Genomic DNA, 25,125 nt, shown 5'->3' on the forward strand with positions numbered 1-25,125 from the left:
AATCTGGGGTGTTGAGATCTATCCGGGGCACCCTCGAGTGCCGGGGGAACGAGAGTAGAACCTTAGACCTCCTGCAGTCCCAAGACCCCACCCCTGCGACCCTTGCACTGATCAGAGCCAAAATTCCCTACTTCCACGAGGAGGCGGACAGGGAGATCGCATTTTTGGGCAGAGAGGCTTGCGCTCGTCGAAATGGCGAGGGTGATCGCCCCGGGAAAACTCTAGCCAATCTCCTCAGGCAACCGCAAACCTCCTCCTATAATCACAGCTCTGCAGGATGGGGCCTCTGACAGAACAACTTCCCCTACTGAAGTCATCGCTAGAATCTCAACCTTTTACTCCCAGTTATATACTGCCGGCCAGGAGGCCCTGCGCGAGGTTATGGACCAATATTTTGACACCATTGAACTCCTATGGCTCAGCATCAAGCACCGGGACTACTTGGATGAACCACTCACTCAGGAGGAGATCTCTACTGTCTTCGCGGGGCTCCCAGGCGATAAGGCTCCCGGGTCAGATGGCCTCATCTTCTATAAACAATATGCGCCTCTCCTTGGCCCACACTTGGCCGCCATGTATAATGATTCTCTCAAACGTGGTAGTTTTCCCCCTTCTCTCCGCGAGGCCTTGCTCACCCTTCTCCTGTAGCCGGATAAATCCACTGAGTGCTGTGATTCATATCTCCCTCTGTCCCTCATAAACACCGTTAATAAAATATAGGCCAAACGGCTGGCCACCCGCCTTCTCCCATTCACGTCCCTAATTGCTTGCCCGGATCAATCCGGTTTTATTCCGGGGTGCGCCACCTCTCACAATCTTAGGACCATCTTTTCAGTCCTCACTCTCTCCTGGTTGTGGCTGCACTATTAGACCCTACCAAAGCGTTTGATACTCTGGAGTGACCTTTCCTCTTCTACCGCCTCCCGCGCTTGGGTTTCAGCTCAGATTTCATACGTAAGATACGTCTATTATACACGCTCCCCACAGCTCGCATCAGAATAAACGGGCATGTCACTGACCCCATTTCCATCTCAAGAGGCACCAGGCAGGGGTGACCCTTTTCCCCCATGCTTTTTGCAATCACCATGGAACCTCTGGCGGCCCGTCTACGCCAACACCACACCCACAGGGGCATTGGTTTCTCGGCCCGTGCCCTTGTCACTTCCATGTACGCAGATGATGTCACGACCTATGTCGGAGTCCCTCAGGGAAATCTGGCACCCATGATGAGGGAGATGGTGCGGTTTGGTTGCTTATCCGGAGCCCAAGTCAATTGGAGCAAGTCGGTCCTCTTCCCTCTCAAGGACGCCACACAGCCCTTCACCCCAGACTACCCGTTTGTTTGGGTGTCAGGCCCCACTAGGTACCTCGGCATCTGGCTGAGCAGGGACGTGGACGAACTTTGGAAGTCAAACTTCGGCCACGCAATGGACTGGCTGGACGCCAAGATTTGCTTGTGGCAAAAACTCCTGTTATCGCTAGCTGGGCGCATTGCTATTGCTAAGATGGTGGTGCTCCCAAAATTCTTGTACCTCTTTTTAAACATCCTCATCCCTCTCACATCGCATTTTTTCCGCAAGTTACGCTCCAACATTATAACTCTGGTCTGGGCAGGGCGCCAACCTAGAATCGCTTATGATATCCTTACACTACCCTTGGTCCGAGGCAATATGTGTGCCCCAGATTTTAAGCTCTACGTGCTGTGCGCTAAAGCTAGCTTTCCTCACTTTTGGCTCCATCCCACGCCTTTCCAACCCCATGTAGCGGTTGAGGCAGACCTGGCTGCCCCATGGCTGCTCCATACCGTGCTATTTCTCTAACCCAAACCCCCTCGTGGGGAAATTGATACAATAGAATGCCCGTGCTGGGCTTGGGATGGGCTGCGTAAATATACAGGCGCCGACACGCTATATGCCCTCTCCAGGCACCTTGCCAGCAATCCAGCATTCCGCCTGCTGCAAAAAGCAGGCATGGCCCACCGCGCAGTCCACCTGGGACTTAACACTATAGCGGACGTCTATCCTGACAATAAATGTTTCACCATTCACAAACATGCTGCGCCAAAGAATAGGTTATTGTACTATCAGATCAGAGCGACTTGCAGAGAAGATAACCCTGCGTTCCCTCAGGCCCCCCAAGCCACTGCCGCCCTTGAATTGATCCATTCCTATAGCTCCTTGCGTAAACTGGTCACTAGACTGTATGCTCTCATGCTGGCTACCTCTTCCACTAGCACTGAGTGTGCCCACAATGCGTGGAGCGTGGACTTAAACAGGGACCTTACCCAGGAGCACTGGCTCTACTGCTGCTTTTCCCCAACAAGCGCCTGCGGCTCATTTACTTTAAGTATTTGCACAGACTGTACCGCACTCCTGTGTCACTACATAAAATGGGCCTACTTGACAATGACAGATGCGCACGCTGCTCGGCTCCCGGCGCGGACTTTGCCCACCTGGCTTGGTTGTGCCCCAGGGTTTCCGCCTTCTGGCAAGGGGTTTGTGCAGCTATTAGCAACATCACACTTAAATACATCACTCCCGATCCTCTGATGTGCCTCCTAGATTATGTCAAGCATATAGCAGATGCCAACCGCAAACTCACTGCGATGCTTCTAGTGCTTGCTAAGCGTAGGGTGTCCATCCACTGGGGGTGTTAACCGGCGGCAACGGTTAAAAACTGGTTGGTCGATGCAGCCCATTGCCAGACTCTACTAGGTGAATTTTGGGACCTGATGCCGCTAGCCGCCAGACCCCCAGACATATGGGCCCCTCTCATCTCCTATCTGCAACGACTGGCCACCCCTGATGTCCCATTAACAGACTTCCCCCATCACCAAATACCAGAGACCGTGCCACAGGTAATTCCCCCTCATTGGGCCAGCCTATCGGCGCTTCCCCTAATGTGCCTTAATCACCATCCAACAAAGCTGTGATGTGTACTGTGTTTCTTTTGCCCATCCTCTTTTTCCACTGTGGAATGTAAATGTAAGTGTAAATGTGACTGCATTACTGCTGCACTGACAACCTGTAATGTGTCGTAATTTCCTTTTCAATGAATGTTTTTGAAGAAAAAAAAATCTTCCTAGACTGGTAAGAGTTGAGCTAAAGTGCTATCTTTAAACATTGCATAGGACTCGGCAAGATACACCTTATGCCTCAACATTCCCCTTGCTGGTGCTCCCTAGGAAGCTGGGTTTTCAGAGAGCAACATTCATGGGAATCTGTAGGGGTCACCACAATAGGGGATCTGTTTGGTTGTTTAGCTGCATTTGAGTCGCTAGTTGAGGACTTTGGGCTCCCAGAAGGAGAATTCCTATGACATAGAACTTTAATAACTAGGCTTTGTAAAATATGGTGAATGCTGTTCTGGAGACACCAGCTCACACATTTATACAATCAATACACACCCTGGGAAATGAGAGGAGGTTGGTAACATGGCTGTCCTAGGGGTAACTAGAACCCCACTGTAGGGACTAAGCCACAAATGGAAGACAGATCTGACTAGGAGGTTTCATGAAAAAGAGTCTTACCAAATATTAATGCCCCCCACCCCAGCCCCACCCTCGGAGATCAGTCTGGAAACACAAGGTTGGCTGTGTTACCTAGACCGACATTGGACCACAATTTGAAACAACAGCTTTTAAAGCGCTATGGGCTTTTCTCCCTCCCTCCCACTCAAAAGTAAAGGGTAATGAAAATGTACATAGCTGTAGTACAAGTAAGTTTCAATTCTATTAAGGACATGGAGGCGAGGATTATGCCTTCTTTGTTCGCTTTATTACTTCAGCAGCCATTTTTTTAAAAACGCACAACAAACTACTTTTCACATGAACAGTAGGGAAACAAGCAAAAAGTTCAGAACATAAGTCCGTTATCTTTGTCCGCAGCCTGGTTCCAGCTTGGTCCTTCTACTCTCTTCACTCCTCTTTCCTCGCGCAAACAGCTCTCGCAACGAACTTCATGCATCTTCTTTGGACCCATCATTCCCTGCAAAAAACAGGCATTGTCAGAAACCATTTCCAGTATGGATGGATCATAAAAACAATCACCAAAGAGAACACTGCTATGCAAAGCATAACTACAGATACAATTCAACAAGGGAACTTAATTCTCACTAACCATTAAATCGAGTTACTTACACCAGAACAGGGAGGATCCGCGTCCTTAGTGGTCGCAGAGCCGGATGATCCTCATCTCCGTGTCTTTAATAGAATTGCAACATACTTGTCCTACATCTAGGCAAATTTTCAGTTTAAATATTGTCTACTACCAACTGCACCACTTCCCGCACTCGCGTAAAGTAAATCCTCTTAAAGGTATAGTCTGATGACCATTCAGCGGTGCGCATCAGATATTCCAAATGCTCTCCGAGTGAAAATGCCTTTGAGGCCAATGCCCCTCTAGCTGAGTGACCACCAAACACCTGTGTATCAATCCCCGCCTCCTGCATTACCCAGCGCACCCATCTGCCTGTCATTGGAGAAGAAGCCGCTCTGTACGGTTTTTGTAATGCAATAAGCAGTTGTCTCTCGCCTGGAGGGCGGACTTCCTCCGTCTACTCCTCGTGCGCTTGGAGGCACTGTACCATGCACAGCTTGGGGGATTCAGGAATGGCCGGGTATGAGATAATCCTGGTATTGCACTTGGTCCTTCTGCTGACTGTAAACAAAACCCCATCCAGGGAGAACACTCTGGCTGAGACGTCCAGGGCTTTCACATATGATACACGCCTAGAAGAAACCAGGCACAATAACGTTGCCAATTTAGCCGAAATCTTCTTGATAGATAACAACCTATTCAGCTGCCAGAATAGGAAAAGATTCAACACTAGAGTCACATCTCACAATGCAGAATAACGTGGCTCCGGTGGAAGGGATAGACGAACCCCCCTAAGAAGCCTGCAGAGAAAAGGGTTCTCTCCCACCGGCGACCCGTTAATGGGGGAATGACCTGCTGAAATTGCCGATCGGAATGTATTGATAGAGCGGTACGCCAAACCTTCCTCTGCGAGGCCTGCCAAGAAATTGAGGATGTGGACAACATCAGCGCCCACGGGATCGACACTCCGTCGCATACACCAACAGCACCACCTGTTCCAGGCAGATCGGTACCTTTTGGCCGTGCTTTTTGCCCATGCTCTGGATAGGAATGACTCAGCGTGTCCCGGAAAGCCTGGGAGAGACCAGCGTCGCCTGAGATCTGCCAGGCCATCTACCGTAGTGTCCCTTCCACCACCAGGCTGATGAGGATTGAGATCTGGATTCAGCAGGATGAAAGGAAAGATGGGGATTTGGATTGGAGAATCCCAAGAAAGTTCCAGAAGAACCGGAAACCACACTTGAGATCTCCAAAGAGGGTTAATCAACACAATCTCCGCCTGCTAGCAGCATACTTGGATGGACACCGAGAGATCATCGAGAAAGGAGGAAAAGTGTAGCCCCGCTCCTGCTGCCAGTCCTGGAGGAACGCATCTATCGCTTCCGCCTGAGGATCTGGCCTCCAGCTGAAAAATCTCTGCAACTGATAAACCAGACATTATGCGAACAGATTGACTGAAAATGGACCCCACAACTGGGAGAACATCTGTAGGTCTAGTTTCCAAACACTGGAGTCTATGAGGTTGCGAGAGTGCCAGTATGCCACCTTGTTCGCCTGACCCGGGAGATACTCCGCTGTGACAGACAGCTGGTTTGCTAGGAAAAAGTTTCAAAATTCTTTGGCCAGGGGCGCCATGGCACGAAATCCGGTACCGCCCAGATGGTTGATGTACCAGACGGCGGAAAGATTGTCCATTTTGGGAAGCACACAAGATTTCATCCCATCTTTCGTTCAGAACTGCACAGCAAACGACCCCGCTGGGAGCTCCAGCCAAATGATGTGCAGGGATTGTTCTTGTGTGGACCAAGCTCCACCTGTGGAAAAATCTCCACATCTGGCGCCCCAACCAGAAGGGCTGGCATCGGACTCTATCACGATGTCCGGGGCGGAACCCAAGATTGCTCTTCCGTTCCACGCCTCCATGTGGGTGAGCCACTAAACCATCTCCTCTTTCACTTCCGCTGTCAGCAGCACGTATTGCGAGTAAGTCAGCTTATTTCTGAGATGGTGTGTCTTAAGTTGCTGCATCGCACGATATTGTAAGGGGCCGAGGAAGATGGCCTGAACTGAGGAGGAGAGAAGGCCCACCAGGTGTGCAAGCTGGCGCACAGATATTTGGGGCTTGGCCAAGGCTTGGCACAGCTTGTGCCTGATTTTTGCCATCTTCCAGGCCAGAAGGTTCAGGGTAGTGGAGATCGAGTCTGTTGTGAAACCCAGAAAGGTCTCGCATTGAGCCGGGGTCAGAAGGGATTTATTTTCGTTCATAACGAATCCCAACCCCTGCAGTAAGTTCACAGCTGTCTGTAAATGTCGGGTCAGCTTCTTGGGACACTGGGCCAGGAAGAGCATGTCATCTAGGTAGACTATAAACTGTATACCCTGTGCCAGTAAGAATTCCACCGCCGGCCTGAGGACCTTCGTGAAACACCACGGCACCGAAGATAGCCCGAAAGGCAGACTGGTGAACTCGAAGACCTCGCCATCCCACCTGAATTGCAGGAAACGGCAGTGAGGAGGAAAGATTGGGCTTCAGATCCAGCCAGACAAGCCAGTCGTGTGGCCTCAACACGTCCCGGAGAAGGTGGCTACCCTCCATTTTGAAGTGGCGATATGCCACCCACTTGCTGAAATCCTTCAAATTGATCACTGGTCTCCGGCCCTCGTCTGCCTTGTCGACCAGGAATATATTGCAGACAAGCCCATTGGGGTGCTCTTCTGAGTGGAAAATCACCACTTTTTAGATAAGGGTGGAGACCTCTTCATTTATCAAATCCGTGTCGTGCTGGGAAAATGAAATGAAATGGGATGAGGACGGGACACCTGTTGACAACAGCCGAGGAGATCCACCTGGAAGTCCTGCACTGTCTGCAGTACCCAAGCGTCGCTTGGTATAGAAGCCCAAGCCGGAAGAAAGAGTGCCAACCGACCTCCCCCACTCCTAGGCATTCCAAAGGCAGCAAACTCACCTTTGCCAGAGGCGTTGGATTGATCTATGTAGCCTCCGTGGCCTGGGAACTTCTATCCTCTGGTAGGGTAGAACGTATTGAAGCGTGCACTGTGGAGATATTGCCCACGCCTGGAGCCTTGTCCCTTGTCAGGGTTGTAGTAAGAGTAGCGGCCCGTCAAGCGGTCACGTCCATGACCGGCCCCATGGGGAACCCAAAGGGTAAAGACCATGTGAATATTGGACTGGGCCTTCTCCAGTGAGATGAACGTGGCTACGAACTTACTAAGTTCTTTAACGAACGGGTCCCCAAACAGACCCCCCTGGGCCACAGCGCCAGCCTCTGACGAGGCAAGGTCTCCCAACTTTGGGTCTACATCCATAAAAAATGGAATGACGCCGCTCTGTAGAGAGCACACAGTTTGCATTCCCCAGGAATACAATGGTGCGCTGCACCCAACCTGACAATACCTCTGGGGAGATTAAAGAACCTGTGGTCTTAGCCTCCTCGGCCATATCTAGTATCTTGGTTAGTGGAACGTCCAGGAGCTTGTCCTGGCAGGAGTGCCAGGATCGGTCGATACCCTTCTTAGTGTCCTTTACAAACTTGGCCAGGAATGTTGCCATCTTTGGGTCAATATCGGGTGTAAGGGCAATCTTGCCATCTAAACTGGGGTGCAGGCATTCCACCCGGAGGCAGTTCCGTGCAGCTTTCTTGATCAGCTTACGTAGACGGCTCGTGACATACTTGGCTACCTTGTCCCCCGGCACCCAGTCTGCAGATCGAGGGTGGACGATGTCACCTGGGTCTACCATGTTGGAAACGCCCTCCGGGGCAGAAGTGGGGGTGGAAAATCACTGTCTAGAGGGACCTGCGTCGTAGTCTGTATCCCCAGGGAAATCTTCTATATCTTGGGGTTCTGGGGTGGCGGTGCGTGGTGGGGTCATGGAACTATCTAGGGGGCCCACTGGATCTGGCTGTGGGGGGCACCCGTGACAAAAATGCCTGCTTCAGGCAAGCGAAAGCATCTAAAGCATCTACATCCACCCCAGAGTTACAATGTCGTTTTGAGGGGGGAAACCTTCCCCTTGGGGTGTTTGGGGGACCTTTGGGGGGATCGGGTGTGGTTTAGCCCATTTGGCACAATCCTAAAGAGCTGAGAGGCGCTGTACCAAGGGTTAACAGCCCTATACATGGAATTATCTACTGCCTGGTAGAAGTATTCATCCCAAGGGAGGAAGGACAAGAAGTCCTCCTCCTGGAACTGCTCTTGATCTGCTTGTACGGCTGGGCAACATGATTGAAGAGTGGGGTAGACGCTTGACAAAACAGGCAAGTTCTTAAGTGCTGATGAGCACCGGAATAGGGCACGCAGAGCGAGAGCAGAATTTAGGCTGGGAGGAGGCCCAGACTGATATGGGTGAGCCACAGGTGCACGATTCATGGGCAGAGCTCTGAGACACTCTTGCCCACATATTATGGGCTGCTGCCAGCCGAGATCAGTCTCCCACGCAGTAATAAGAGCCGCAATTACAACCCCGCAGGGTGTCAGAAGCACAGCAATACAGACCCCTTAGGGAGTCAGGTAAAAGGGGGTGGGGGTACAGACCCAAAACCAGGGTGTTACTCGGGCGGCTGGGGACTAGACTGGACTCTCCACAGGACAGCGCTCATCAGCACTCAATTCCGAGTACCGGGCTCGCACTGCGAATAGACATGCCACAGCAACCCCAAACGGTCGGAGGACATCATCCCGGAGTGTAAAAAAGGGCAATAACGTCACGTAAGGTACGCAAACGCGTCCTGCGACCGTGGGAATCTGTGAAGAAAACCGATTAATTCAGGCAGTCCAAGAAACGGTCAAACAATAATCACCACATCACCCTCACAATAGGAAACAAGCATTTGCAATGCAATAGGTCTCGCATTTGTAAGAGTTTGAGCTATTGGCATTGTTAATGACAATGCCTGTTATTTATGTGTTGGTTTTGAAAACAGATAAACTTAAGGCATTTTACAATGGCAATAGTTTAAGCTCTCACGAATGCGAGACCTATTGCATTGCAAATACTTTTTGTTGTTGTTGCAATGACCGGCCTGCAGTGAAGTTCACCAGGGTACCAATAAGTGAACAGCAGTGTCATAGGTGCCCGCGAGTTGATAGCAATGGAATGTCTGCCTGGGCACTGTGGGCACGCTGTCTTAAACCTCAAAAACACGCCCAGCAGTTAGGTGTATCTGGGACACTGTTAACCTCACTTTCACGAGGCAATGTGCCCCAGAGGCAAGGTTCAAAAAAATAAGCAGCAACTATGGCTTGTATATAATATTGAAAACACTTCCACTTAAAGCCCTGGTGACACCACGACAATGTTGCTGCTCATGAGTTTGAAAAAGAGAAGGGAAATCCAGAAAGAAAATGACTCTCTTTAAAGGATTTTCCTTCCCCTACAACGCTCACCTGGCATGAAGTTATGCTGCAACTTCTCCATCATTGAGAAGTGAGCAGTGTGAGCAGGCGCACATTGATGTGCCTGCTGTCACTCCTGCTCTACAGGATGGTTTTGTGTTGTTCTACAAACGGCAGTGCTAAGTGGCGTGTCTTATAATGAGCGAGACGTGGTAGAACAAACTGATCTGATTGAAACACAGATCAATAGAGTGGCAAAGTGGTTCACAATAGAGCCCATCAGCTTCGACCACAGGGTCTCTCGCAGCTGTACCCTCCCATGCCCCATAGTTTGAATCAGCCTGTGATTGAGTGATTTTCTATTCAGATATCACTCGCCGTGGGCGCCATTGATTGCAACTGCATGTTACAAAAATAATAACCCTACTTAGCAGAATGAATAAAAACTGAATGAGTCAGTGAATTAATAAATTAACTATATTGCACGTCTCTTTAAACTAAACCATATCAAGGCACTTCCTGGTTAGGAGAGGCGGGTTCACAGAGACTAGAACGGTTTGAATTTTAAAGTGCTGTAAAGAATCCAAGTTGTTGCTGTGGAACTCAACAGCATGCGTTTTGTCGACCTTGAAAGGATGAGACACCAAGCCTGTCCCGCCTGGGCTCCAAGCATTGCTTGCCTGTGGTTGGCACTCAGATTCTTGCAGTAAATGTATTGACGGATTGAGCTGTCTCGATGGCACCACCAGTGCTGCTGACACGACGCATTGTAATCACTCCAATTACTTCTTCATTAGAGAACTTGGTGCCTTTGTCTTTTTGATGATTTATTAAAATTCAAATCACATACGTATATGTTGCATAACTAACCCTCTCCCATGGGACTGTGCAAGAGGGAGGTCACGTGAGAAAGAGGTTGGCAGGGCTTGGTGGAGGGTTCCGCCTTGCTCCTGTCTGGTGGTGCTACTCAACAGATGCTACAGATTTCTCATGCAGTCACATTAAGTGTTAGCTGCCTTCAGGTTCAATAGAGCATATCACAGCCACACGCGCTTTCACTGCTTGTTATCACTCCAGAACGTCCGAGCGCCAACGTCCGAGCGCCGCGAAGCCACAATAGTGGAAGTTTAGCACTACACATATATGCTAGAAGCGATATAATTAAATTACAGACCAACATACAATACCGTCCGTCACCTGCCAAACATGTACGTCCGCTTGCAATCGCTTCGGGACGTCTAAGCGCTACGATGCCACACTAGTGAAATGTAAGCGCTACATACATGCTAGCAACTATAGCATTAAGTTACAGACCTAAATGCCGGGGTTAAGGCATGGGCAATGCCCCTATCTCCTTCATGACACAATGACACTAAACTCGTATGATAGCATTCTGTCACTAGATCGGCTCAACGTCCTCTGGTTGAAACCGTCTCGCGCTCTACCAGAGGTAATTAACAATAAATCAATGCGCAGACATTCCTATATTCATGGCATGGGCACAGTGACAACAGTTCAGTGCAAGAAGCATGAGGCTGGAGGTGGCTCGATGCCCATAGATCAGAGGAGCCTTGCCAGCTGGGCGGGTAAGGCATACCACGCTCACACAACACGCTGCCACCCTGATCAATGAACTAGGGTCGTCATTAACATTTAGAGGGGATTTCGTAACGTATTGGAGCGAGGCTTCCCTGCGAGCAGCTATTATTATATCAGAGAGAGTCGAGGTGCCAGCAGCCTGACCGGGCCGCTGCAGGCTGTAAGGCCAGGCTGTAAGGATGCCTTCACAGTAATAACCCGTGGCTGGCACCTTAGGGCGGGAGCAAAGCGCTGCCTGCAGCACGGAACCACTGTAGGCCAGGCTGTAAGGATGCCTTCACAGTAATAACCCGCGGCTGGCACCTTAGGGCGGGAGCTAAGCGCTGCCTGCAGCACGGAACCACTGTAGGCCAGGCTGTAAGGATGCCTTCACAGTAATAACCCACGGCTGGCACCTTAGGGCGGGAGCAAAGCGCTGCCTGCAGCACGGAACCACTGTGTTTACCCCACGAAGCCAAGTAAGCCAGTACAGAGAACATGCAGGAAGTGGGATAAGGGAGGGGGTGGCAAATGAGCACTTTCGCGACCGCTTTGATGTTCTCAGTGGCCACGCGGCTCACTGAGAACATCAAAGCGCCCGCGAAAGTAATCAGGCAGGCTGACAAATGGTGCGCGCGCCCGGCGCACATGCACTGTATTTGGAGGCCTGAAAAGCCACTAGTCTGCACTTCCAAATCCCGCTTACTAAAGCTCTCGCCAGAGCAGCGCTAAAGCGCTGGCTCAGGCGAGACCTAAAGAAGGAAAAACGACTTACCTTGCTGCTGAGCAGCAAAGAAAGAGGAGAAGTGAACAGAGTAGAAGGACCAAGTTGGAACCGGGCTGCGGACAGAGAAGAAGGATTTGTGTCCTGAACTTTTTGCTTGTTTCCCTGCTGTTCATGGGAAAAGTAGTTTGTTGTGTGTGTTTTTAAAAAAAATGGCTGCTGACGTAATAAAACGAAGGAAGAAGGCATAACCTGAGCATCCAGTCCTGACATAGAATGCATTTTAATACTGAGTGAAATACATTGGGGCTCACACTTGTAAATCAATTAGAGAGATGTTTAATATGGCATTGTATGACTTTATGGTAATAGAAACAGAAAAGAGGTGATAGACGGAGCGAAGAGAAGAATGCATCAGATATGTGGACAAGATGAAGAGGAACAAGAACAATTAATATAATTTAAAACTGTTAAATAAGAGGAAGCATGTTAATCCAAATATTGTGTACTCTTTAACATATCAATAATGAATAATCAATGCTCGCTATCTACATGCCAAGGTCCTGATACCAGCTAGAATATTCTTTAATACCTTTTTTTATATTACTTTGTAATTTGTTTTAAAACTGCAAATAAAGATGTTTGTCACAAAAAGGGGGCCTAGGCAGAATAATGATTGAATGTATGTGAGTACAGTACGCTCAAAGGTGTAGCATGCAACAGACTGCACTTTCACCTAGGTTCTTCTTGGGCTTAAGATCAACATCCAACCATAGGAAAGCTGGGTTATCACAAGTCTCCCAATTCATGCTCCTCGTGTGACTAGTTCTGAGCTGTTGGTGCATATTCAACTATATATAAACAAATGTAAAGGGTAGGGTGCGGGACATATAAAATGAGGGAACAAACTGTTGTAATTTATTGATAATTGTCTCTTCTCTCCTTGAGATGTGTTGTAATGTATTTTACCCCATCCCTGGACCTGTCCCTTTCCTCCTACTTTCCACCTTCCTTTCCCATTGTTGGCACCTACCTGATAAGATGTGATGTAATGCATTGTTATTGCTGCAACATTTCCACTGCCATTCTCTCTGTAACTGAACTTGTTATTGCTAATAAATGAAGTGCCTAAAACAGTCTTGCGTTGAAGATTTACTGAAACACGAGCCTTAATTTAGGGACATTGAAATTGTTGGGCATAGGTAGTAAAAATTGTACAACTATATAGAGCTGAATATCTATCAATCTGATATGCCTATTTTTAAATGTAAAATCAATTAAAAGCAATTAAGAAAAAACTTTAAAGGTCACAATTTATTTGTATTGACAAACTGGATAAGGCACACACGAACACCCTACAGTTTAGTTGTTCAAATAAAAGGCTTGTGTCTGATTTTCTGTATTCTTTAATAGTGATTTCCTGGGCCTTGTCATTGATGTAAAGGGACTGGTGTGGATCTCTTATTGTTCATTAATTCTCACCACAGTTTACTTTTCCTAAATCTTTTCGATAGCGTCGGCATGTTTGCTTATGTCATCTATGTCTGACCAGTGATGGTGATCCAAAATATTAATCTGATCCTCATCAATAAAGAGTAATTTTGCACTCTGAGATGAACATCTGCATAGCTTCTTTTGGATTCCTTGTTGCTATAAATCAGTTTCAAATAAATTGACTAAAGTTGGCATCATTGGCCTTTGTTGGATTGATTTAAAAAATAACTAATTTGCAGAGAACTTTTTTCTGCCAAGTGATTCATGCATCACAAACATATGCCACGCTGAGATTCTGCTTCAAAATGTTCATATTCAAAAGTCGGTGGCAAACATAAAGCAATGTTTGACAGATGTGTTTACCTTTATTCATTGTGTGCATTGATAGGGAATTAGTCTTCCTGTTGACACAGGGCTGAACATAACGTACTTCAACGTTTCTTTTAGGCATGAATGCATCTACGTTGGACCAGCTTACCCTGACGCTGGCATGGGACAGAGTGGACATTGCCAAAAATCATATTTTTGCTTATGGACAGCAGTGGACGGTATGTACGACAGATAGGTGATGCATCTATTATTTTATCACTTTTACAATCACCATGGCGCGTTAATTGTCGCTAACGATCAGTATTAGTAATATGTGATACCCTAGTAATATATTTGTCCTTTAGACCTTCCTGTTTTTTTACCACTGTTTGCCTTACGAAGCTTCTTAATACCTTATGTGTTGCTTGCCAAGACACCTGCATACCAGCTGACAATCTGTATAGGATTAGTCAACCCTGGGTGTCAAGGCAGGGCATCTGACAGTCAAGAAGTCAAAGATAATAGTGATTTTCTAGTAATTGAATTGATCTGCAGATGTACGTTTCATATTACATGCTCCTCACACCATGTGTGGGGATTATTTCCAAAGTGAAAGTTGTAAAAACGTATGTTGAATAATTCCAGAGACAACGTTATAGGTAAAAAAAAATAAGGAAAAAACAAAGTAATAAAACATAATAGAGAAAGCCACCGAGTATCCAAGTTCTCAACTATTAGAAGCCTGTGCATGGTTTAAATCATTACTGAGCAGCATACATCACCAGTGGCAGGCGGAAACTTTAGGATGGAGCAGCCGCGGCCCATCCATATGGGCTGAGCGGCCACATCCCCTCACCGTTTGCCCATCAAGAAGAGTATCTATCAGGCTCAACAAAGGTCAGCCTGACAGACACTCTTTATTTTCAGGTCAGACACCCAGGAACTAGACATGCGCTAGATGTGCAGACTCCTGGCTGCCTGAGGTGAACTCTGCTGGGCTGAGGATGTCGCAGCTCCTGTGGGTGTGACCTCCTCAGCTCAGCAAAGGCACTCGAGGCCCTCCCCCTCATGATGAGGGGGCGCATCACTGATTGCCTCAGACCAGGGTGCCTCAGATTTAAGCCCTGAAGTGCCCAGGGCCGAGTGTCGTTGAGTGTCACCTCGTCACAGGGTGGGGTCAGCAATTCTCACTGACCCTGTCCCACTATGTAACGAGTAGGGCTGCTGCTTCCCTAAGGTCAGCCAATGAGAGAAGGCTGCTGTTTCAACCCTCCTGAGTCCTCAGAGTCAGAGCTGCAGGTAAGTGTGATTTTATTTTTTTAATTAATGTTTGATGCGAGTGTGTATGTATGAATATTTGGTAGTGAGTGTTGTAAATGGATGTGTGTGAGTGTGTATGTGTGCATATGTGCCCTTTGCCCCCTCCTAAAATTACTGACCGTCACTGGAAGGGAGGGAGCAGACTGGACACACATACACTCACACCCATGCGTATATATATATATATATATATATATATATATATATATATATTCACTTAAAAAACCATAGGTTTCACACATGTTATAGGTAGGTGGACATTTCACTCGTAAAAAAACCAACGAAATTCCCCCGTTATAGTTAGTTCAGATAACTATAACTCGCGCGCCCGCAATCCACTGCTCATGACGTCACATATTACATCACTCATGACATGGTCAGTGGCATCACTCATGACATCACTGATGACAGCATCCTTTTGATAGAGTGGCGGTCACGCGAGTTATAGATTGGGTTTTTTACGAGTGAAATGTCCACCTAACTATAACATGTGTGAAACCTATGGTTTTTTAAGTGAATTTGCAAGGTTTTTTAAATGCTAATTCCTAGCTATAACGTGTGTGAAACCTATGTTTTTTTCAGTGAATTTGTAAGTTTTTTTAAATGCTAAGTTATGTATTTATTATTATATTTGTTATATATTTATTTGACAATAAACTACGTATTAAATTTTTAATTTTTTTTAGGGTTTTTCACCGTGCGCGCACCCCGCGATTTAAAAAAAAAAAAAAAAATGATTTTTTTTTCTGTCTTTGGGGTCCTTCAGGGACCCCCTGACAAAGGCTGGGGGGTCAGGAACTCTCTACCCTGCCCCCTTTTCACGTTCGCCACCTTCCTTTTTCACTCTCGCACTCAAAACAAACAAAATGGCGGCCGACACTTCCTGATTTCGACCGATTCGAACGTTGACTGACATGTAACCACCAGTCAGAATTACGCTCGCGCACGTTAGGGTGCGCGCACGGTGCGCGGCTATAGATATTTATGTATTTTAACTGCAATTTCCTCAGGAACTACTGCACAGATTGACTCCATATATGCAAAAGGCACATCCCTGACCTGAGGACTACCTCTTTGCCAAATTTCAAGTAATTCTGTTCAGCCGTTCAGGCTGTACCTTCGACTGAAGGTCCTATGGGAAAATGTATGGGGAAAACGCGTTTTGGGACCCCCTTTTTTCTCGGCCCCCGCTTGACGAATCCCCCCGAGACTTTCAGGGTAGGAGCTGAGCGTAGCGCCCCATTAGTTTTGGAAATTTCACGAGGATTCGTCAACCGGCGCCAAAGTTATTCAAAATAGAATTTTGAGATTTCCTATGGAAACACGGTCCTAACTATAACTATCTACTGGCGAACGCCAGTAGATAATATATATATACATACACACACTCCCCCCCCCCCCACACCCAAGTATTCATACATACACGCAGGCAGTGTGCTTGTTAATGGCAGCTAGAGGCCTTCTTGGCGCCCCATGGACTACTACACTTCAGGGGACTCAATTACCCACCTAACTTTGTGCCAGGAGGTGATACTGCATAGCGGCCCGTAAAAGGGCTGGGCCTCCCGATGCAAAATAAGCGCTGTTGCAATCCCACTGTGCAGGCCTTGTTAATGGCAGCTAGAGGGCTTCTTGGCCCCCCACGAACTCGCATACTTCACGAGACTCAATTACCTACCTCACTTCGCGCTAGGAGATGCTCCTGCATACTGGTCCCTGAAGGGGGAGGGGCCTCACGGCACAGTACAAGTGTCCTCTGCCATCCTGCTGCGTGGGAGGCGTGCGGCCTCGCCCATGCTAAGGGCAGGCCAATTCACACCCGAGGGAGGCTGGGCTGGGCCTCTCCCCCAACGTATACTAACTCATGGTACTTTTGGCTTTTATTCCCTTGCGGCCCTTGCTTTAAGCCTTCATGATATGACAATCCATTCATTAATGTCAAGACTGAGCCTGCAAGCCTTCCTAGACTGGCCCTCTCTTCTTATTTCCGCGCTCGAGTTGTTAACTGCTTTTTGTTCTTTGTCTTACTGTTTATTGTAATTTATTTTGGCAGATGTGAGATGTTTAGTAGGCCTTCATATTGATTTCATATTGTGTCGTTGTGTGGGCATCATTCATTAATTGTTCCATTATTGTTTCACCAGCCACATTTGTTTCAAGTGCATCCAGTTAGAGGGGGGCGGGTGTTTTTTGTATCCTCAGGAACCCAAATATAGGTAAAAGGAAGGCAGTGGTGGGGGTCAGTGACTCAGCCAAAACCAATTAAACAAAAAACACTCCAAAAAACGGCAGGGGGAAATTGCGTTATCGATAGGATAGATGACCTTCTAGCCGAATGTAAGCAACTGGTCAGTCCTGATCAAACTGTGCCCTCCCCCCGCTTTACCTTCCCATGGTTCTCCTTCCCAAACCCTCCTCAAAAGCGAATATAGCACATGCGTTGTAACGCATGCAATGTAATGGCTGTTTTCCAGCAAAAGCGTATTCTGCACATGTTTGACAAACCAAAAGAAGCGGCCTGTGCCAGCACCACCTATTGGGATTATAGACAGGCCTCTTGATTTAATTACAAGTACCATACCTCATTCAACCTCTCTTGGTGAATCTCTTCTTTGTAGCAATCGGTTCTCGCCATTGGTTGAGTTATCGAGGACCAGCCATCTTTCCATCCTCTTACTAATCTGGTCTCCCCATCTGCTTCGCTCGTTTCTCCTTGAGATATGGCTTGCCTTACTCTGTTAATTACAGAGCTTAAGGCTGATGAGCTAAAATCTAAAATGTACCAGATGTCCAGCACATTAAATCAACTCCTAACAGCTAGAAGTACCAATAGCCTTACTGTTCAGCATGATACACATTTGCAGCCAATTAAGCTCCCGAACCAGCGACCCAGCCTCCCAGTACATTACACCAAAGTAGGCCCGCAACCTTAGAGACAATGGCTGATGTCAGCTGAGTTCTGGAACCGCAGGGGACCTTAGCCAAACCAGACTATTAGTTAACACCCACCCTCTGCAGCAGTCTAGTAGGCCTGCGAGCTGCAATTCAATCAATAGCTCATTCACCAACTGGGTTCCCCGTGGTGGCCAAAAAAAGTCATCCCTAATCTCTGATAGCAGTAGACATTCTCTTAGCAAATGAATTGTAATGACTAAAGTTGCAAAACTTCCCCCTCATATTAGAAATAAAGGTGAGGATTCCATTAAAAATAAAGTGACACATTGGATCAGTCCTGTCAGAGGCTGTCGCTCTTTCTTAGTGACATAATCAGCGCCAAGTGGAATTCTACACTGAAGTCACAGTTTGATATGATTGAGCTAACTTTTAAGGACAAGGCCATGGACATAAACTTGGTCGCCCTTGACATCAGGTCTTGTCCACCAAGAAACTCAGGAATCCAGTTTAAGTATTATCAGCTCCAGAATGACTGGGGCATCACCAACCATCGTAGGCACAGGTCTTTATCATCTTTGGGCGATGTAGACTGACTCACAGGCCTCCTACTTACGTTTTTGTAAAATAAACGCCCAGTTTCAACACAACTAAACATGGACTCTCCAATTAGTCCTGGACTAATTATTAAATCTAGCACCCTCTCTAGTTTGACAACTACCAAGGCTGTTTTGCCTATGGAAATTCCTCCTACCCTGGCACTTGCCACAAGTGAAACCTGACTACATGGTGTTATGGAATGTGGCTGGCCTCAGGTCAAAAATGGATCAACCAGATTTGGAATAAATGTATTAAGTAACACAATAGTTTGTTCCAAGGGATGTGGTGTATTGATCACGTATATAAACCTGGTTACCTGAATTTTCATGTACCAGCTAACCAGAGATTCAGGTGGCTTAACTTCTTGGGTTAGAGCCTCTCTCAATTGTAAAATTCAGCAATTAGACATAGTTTGTCCTGATATTGTGGGCGTTCAATTATCGAATGCTTAAGATCTTTGTGTTGCCATTTTTAACATCTACGTTAGAGGGGAAAAGGGTGGTTCTGCTTCAAAAAGCTTGCAAACCCTTGAGGATTATTTGGAAGGGTTCCACCCACAATACTATCTCATTCTGGCCTAGGACTTTAACACCACCTTTGAGCCCCTTGACAACAAAGACTTGTAAACCTTTCAGGAGGATGAACTTTGGACTGTTCCTCATTTGGACATTGCTCCTATAAATAAGCCGTTCTTCAGTTGAAGACTCTTTCCATTGAACTTGACATCAGGGCCATTAATGGCCGCATAAGACTGGACCCTAAGTAGGCTTTTACTTTCAACAAGCCTAACTGTATGAGTCATATCGATTACATCTTGATCAACTTGAGGTTGTGGTTACCTGTCAACGACATGGTCATCAAGGATAGAGCAGAGAGTGCCCACAATCCACTGTCCCTCTCTATGTTGGCTCTTTGTGCCAGCCATCAACCTGATCATCTTCCTCCTTCTTTTACCAGAGACATTGTGCCCTCAACCGATATGTGTTTGTTGAAGTGATGTGAAATAGTAGCCCACCCAGACGTTTCATCCACTAGCAGCCAAGACCTCCAACCAAAGCTTTTTAAAATGTATGATGTCCCCTCTAATGAAACAAACGGAAAGGCTATCAGTGATCTCCATAGTCACTTTTTTTTGCAGAGCCTCGTATACTTTACAATACCGGCCTGCCACTCTGAAAAACCTGCCCATAAGCCCAATTCCTGATTCAATGGGGAATATCATCAGCTTAAAGGTATTCTGGTGCAGGCAATTAAAACTCAGGACACTGCCTAAATTTCAGCCGCTAGGAAGGCTTATAAAAATTGCCTGGATAAAGCAAAAAGGATCTGGGACAGGCAAAGGTGGTGTGACCTTAAGGATACTTCTTCTGCTAAGGATTCTACTAAATTCTGGGCGCTGGTCTCTTGGGGTGGTAATGGTGCAGCGCCTGAACCAACCAATTATGTTTCCTAGTCTGAGTGACCTGATTATTTAAAAAACGTATATCATGATGGCTTGACGACTCGAGTTGAGGGTCTTTCCTTGTCCAACACTTTTCTGAGTAACACCTTACCAATATTTGATCAATATGACTTTAGAATCTTCCAGTGCTATCACAAGAGGTAGGGCTGCTGGTCCGAATGATATACCAGCTGACATGTTGCTCCATGACATAGAAGCATGGTCTAAATATGTCCTCATTCTTGCTAATGCTATTGTTAAGGGAGAACCCATTCCTGGAAGGGCACTGTTGTGCTCCCACTTTAAAAAAAGGGCGACGGGAAACAACTAGCGAATTATAACCCGATAAGCTTAATAGATTGAATACAAAAGGTTTTCTGCTGTTGTGTGTTATCTAAAATCCAGGATTGGATAAATGCAAATGATTTACTAAGCCCTCTTCAAGCTGGGTTCTGGAAAATAATTTCTACCATTGAACAAGTCTTTTGCTTCCTGTTAATTTACTGGAAGATGGTAGAAATCAGCAGAGGCAATCTGTATGTTGCCTTTGTCGATTTAAAATCTGCCTTTGACTTGGTCCCCCCTTCAAAACTATGGCAAGTACTCAATGATGCAGGGATGCTCCTGCCATTCTGCTCCTAGTAATAAGACTTCACGGAAATAACTGCACCAGAATCCAATGGGATACACAGGGCCAGCTGACTGAAAAAGTCCCCGTTTCTAAAGGTGTTTGGCAGGGCTGTTTACTGGCCCCAACCCTGTTCTCACTGTATCTAAAGGATATTGTGCACTTTTCATCTCAGACTCATACTGATGCACCTACACTAGCTAACATGAAGATTCCCATTCTCATCTTTGCAGATGATACTTTGCTGATTTCCAAGTCCCCGAATGGCCTTCAAAACTTATTGACCCTCTTTGAGTTTTATGATGCTTGAGGGAAGGAAACTAATACTACAAAAAACAAACTCATGTTTTTTAAGCAAAATAAATCGCACAAACGGACATTAGTATTGGGGGAAGTTATTCTGGGGAAGGTGGACTCCTTTGCCGATCTGGGTGTTTCGTTTTCTACTAACATGTCATAGAAGCCACACATTAGTAAGGCGGTTGTCAAGCATAGACAGATAGTTGGGGTCATGTCCAAAGAGCACTGAGCCGCCTTCTGCAAGCCTATAGCACCGGCCCTCCAAATCTATGAAGCAAAGGCACTGGGCTCTGCTCTTTATGGGGCAGAACCCTGGGACTTTACGAACATCAATTAATAATTAGATCTGAGAACAAATTCCTGAGATCTCTAGCCTTCCTACCCCCTAGCATTCCTTCCTATCCTTTGACATTGGACTTAAGTGTGAAAGGGGTTGAAGAAAAAACTATGTTGCTCCCATTGCTGGATGGGAGATTATGCTCCACGCCAGAGCAAGCCCATTATGCGGCAGCCTTACAAGACGTTATGAAGTCAGTTTGTTTAAATAAAATCACCTGGCTCCAACATGTTAAAAATTCACTTATCACCATTGGTCTGGTTGACCTATGAGAGACCCCGTTTGGAGGTCATACCCCCTCCAAAGAGTCTCTTAAAAATCTTTACTGATCAAAAATAATGGCTGAGAGTGCCACTTGGGAAGATTTACTTTCAATTTAGAGTGGGAACTTTACAGTTCAAATAATTTACCTCCAAATGGATGCCATTGGAATCTTCAGTCTGCAACTCCTACAAGGAAACTGTTCCGCATGTCCTTTTGTTGGTCCTGCATATGTTCATGCACGTTCCCTTTGGCATTCACCTATCTGCAAGCAGCTAGGCACACAAAGTCACTGTATTGCCCTTCACATACTTGAGACTGATTGTCGGCTTTTATAAGCCTGTGCAGTCGCCAAATACTTGGGCGCAATGTGGCAGGTTCGATGGAACACTCTCTCCTGTCGAATGTGAAAGTGCAACTCCACTGTCAACAGGCTGATACTCAACAGCGCCTATCGCCGTTCTCACTAGCCGCTCTCATATTTCTACATTCTCCTGGTTATATTATCCGGTATATTATGCTGCTAATGTTTGAGATTGTTTGGTCCTATGGTAATGGCAAGCTGGTTTTTAACTTATCTGTTTCTGCTTTGAAATAGTGAACTTACGCACCAATCGCTGTTTTAACGTGAACATTATCTGTTTTAGCTATTTTTAATGTATTTTGTGCATACTTTTATGTTCTTGGCTGCCGAAATAAAGTTATTTTTGACATACATTCACACACAAAACATTAATTTAAAAAAATCACGCTTACCTACAGTTCTGTCTTGTAAGTACTTGGCGGATTGGGCCTGATGCCTTCTCTCATTGGCTGACTCAAGGTTCCTACTGATCACAGAGTGGGATGCAGTCAGTGAGGGTTGCTGATCCTACCCCACTCGGTGATGAGGTGTCACTGCTTGACACTCAGTCTTGGCACTTAAGGGCTCAAATTTGAAGCGCCCAGTTCTGAGGCAATCAGTGATGCTCCCCATCGTCATGGGGGGTAGGGCGACTCGAGGACCTTTGCTGAGCTTAAGAGCTCACACCCACAGGAGTTGTGACATCCTCAGTCCAGCAAAGTTCAGCTCATGCAGCCAGGACCCAGCGCATTTAGCGCATGTCTAGCTCCTGGCTGCCTGACCTGAAAATAAAGAGTGTCTGTCAGGCTGACCTTTGTTCAACATGACAGATCCTCTTCTTGAGGGGCAAAAGGTGAAGAGGCATGGCCCCTCAGCCTATATGGATGGGCTACAGCTGGTAGTTACAGAGAAGTAACTTTTATATCCTTGTCAAAACATATGAATTAGTACAATTGCTTGAAAGAACCCCTGTGGCTTCCAGGTTTCATGCCTCAACTGTGTTCAGGGACAATTTTCAAAGCTAGTAATCGACGAAGAGCCATTAGGAAGGGCTGGTAGACCAATAGAACTTACTCTATAGCCATCGACTGTGGATGGATAGATACCAATTTGGCTGGATCATGTTTTACAGCAGCAGCTCAGGAACCGCGACAAAAAGCAGAAGTCAGACTTGCTCTGATCCCAAACCTTGAGCCTGCTCTGGCTAGCAGCCCTCTTCCTCATGACTCCTTTACTCAAACCTACCCCTTGGAGTCTTTGTTAGTAGTTTAGCATAGTCAAAATGGAGACAACAAGCCCAGAGGAAGATATGGCGAGGATGGGGACATGGAGCGTTAGAAAAGAGTGAAAATGAGAGGTAAGTAGAATTTTTGGATGTCCAAGAAAAGAGGGTGGGAGGTAGGTGTGTGAACACAGTGTATGCAAAGTGTAAAGGAGGTGTGATGTAGAGGATGAGGGAGTGTGTGTGACAGAAAGCTGAGTGAATAGGGTGTACAAGAAAGCAAAAAATAAGATAATCATTGTAAGAGGAAGGAGAGAGAAGAATGTGGGAGTGAGGATAAACTGACAGGGTGTGAGAAAAAATATGCTGGAAGGTATGTGAAGTGGTTGAGGGAGTTGGTGTTACGAAGAGGTGGTGGCAGAAGTGTGTGATGTGCACAGGAGTGAAAACACAAATGGTGTGGAACGTGCAACAAAGTATGGAATGAAGGATAGTGAAGGGGAAGGGACAGATGAGGGTGAGTGTGCTGGGAAAAGTATTTGTGGTAGGATGGCGTTTGAGGGCAAGCAAGTTCGAGTATGCAAGGTGAGAGACAGTGGGATGAGTGTGAGAAAACGACACAACAAAGAAGTGGATGAGGCATTGAGTTAAAGTGTAGCAGCGAAAGAAGGGTCAGTAGAGAAAAGAGTGACACATTGATAGTGCGTAAGAGGGATGGAGGAGAATGAGGACTGAGTTAAGAGGAAGAAACTACCTCAGAAAGAGGGTGAGCAATCAGAAAAGGATGAAAAAAGAGCAAAGGAGAGTGAGATGAAGTGTGTGGGGGGATACTGATCAAATAGGATGGTGGAAGACGACGGAGCGAAGTCTGAATAGAGAAAGATGCAAAATATTTGTTGAAAAATAAGTTCGGGTGTCATGGAGCATTTTAAACACTTGCTGGTGAGTCATATTGTCTTGAAAGAACACTACCCAATGATACCCACAATGGTTAGTCGCTGCAATTTTCATTTTTGATTTCCTCCTGTGGTCCCTTATTTTCTAGTTCAACAGGCTGGTGTGCTTATTTTTTGTGACACTGTATAAAAATGTTAGCCTTAACGATGCTGACAAAGTAATATTCTCACCTAGCTGTATTTATGACTTCTCGGAGGTAAAGGTAAGCCTTGTGCATTCTCAGGTTGGATCCCTGGAGCAGGCCATGTTAGATGCCCTTGTCATGGACAGAGTCGCCTTTGTGAAGCTTCTCATTGAGAATGGAGTTAGCATGCACCGGTTTCTTACAATTGCCAGGCTGGAGGAACTATACAACACAGTAAGTTACTTCTTCTCACATTGTGACCACATTTGCATTAAACACTGTTTAAAGGGAAATGCAGGTACTATATGAAAGAATAATTGCCTAGAGGGAATGTAGATTCATGGTGACTAACACCTAACAAACTAGATAAACTGATAGTCTGTTATGACTCCTACTATATTGGTTGAGGCGAAAGGAGCCATAGGAGCTCCAAATACAGACCTGTCTAACAACTAGGCCCTGGAGTGTAATGGTTTTATGAATTTATTTTACAAAAATATTTGCTGATTTGCTATTGCATACCCATTTCCAGCATGAGTCCCTCGACTGCTTCTATTTAGAAGTCAACAATGAAGCATATAGCTAATCCAGATGGAGCGCTCAAAGACTGTTCCTTGTGTAGCTCCACAGCTTTATTGAAATAAGGTGTGAAAATATATTCCACCATGTGGTCAAATCATTTTGAATTTGCTCTTCTTACTATAATGCATCATCACCAGTAAAGCTTCTTCAGTAAAATGCAGACATAACCAATGGTAGACAGGAAATTAAACATAATATATTTATGCAATTAGACTAAATCCTCATTCGCCCTTTCATTGTTTGGTATTGAAAAGACATTTTATCAAGTAAGGTGGGAAATTGGATAATGTTTAGTAAAGTGGGGATGGGTCCTAAATTCCAAAATGTATTCTCAGCTATTTCTATGGCCCCATCACCAGATTTAGAAATAATGGACAGTACTCTTCAAAAATGTATATACAACAAGGAACAAGACAGAACTGCTCCTTGAATTTGTTTAAGTGCTATCGATAAAGAAAAATCTCGCCCAGAAGATGAGGCAGAGCATGGAAATCCGGAACCTATGGTATATATGCTCAGAAACACAAAATATCTTAGACACTTTTGAGATTCTCATAATCA

The 25,125-nt window shown here is 46.2% G+C and overlaps 1 protein-coding gene across 4 annotated transcripts in view; it reads left to right on the forward strand.

Annotated features, from left to right (window-relative positions):
* LOC146860386 (transient receptor potential cation channel subfamily M member 7-like) overlaps nt 1–25,125 on the forward strand; it is a 1,286,036-nt gene that overhangs the window by 518,124 nt on the left and 742,787 nt on the right. For all 4 annotated transcript variants that reach the window (XM_085644245.1, XM_085644247.1, XM_085644246.1 and 1 more), the window contains 2 exons: nt 13,696–13,796; nt 24,082–24,216. In XM_085644245.1, the coding sequence (XP_085500371.1) occupies nt 13,696–13,796; nt 24,082–24,216 (236 nt within the window). The remainder of the gene's footprint in view (nt 1–13,695; nt 13,797–24,081; nt 24,217–25,125) is intronic.

This window comes from Triturus cristatus, chromosome 3_1, assembly GCF_964204655.1.
Source record: "Triturus cristatus chromosome 3_1, aTriCri1.1, whole genome shotgun sequence".
In the NCBI taxonomy this organism is placed as follows: Eukaryota; Metazoa; Chordata; class Amphibia; order Caudata; family Salamandridae; genus Triturus; species Triturus cristatus.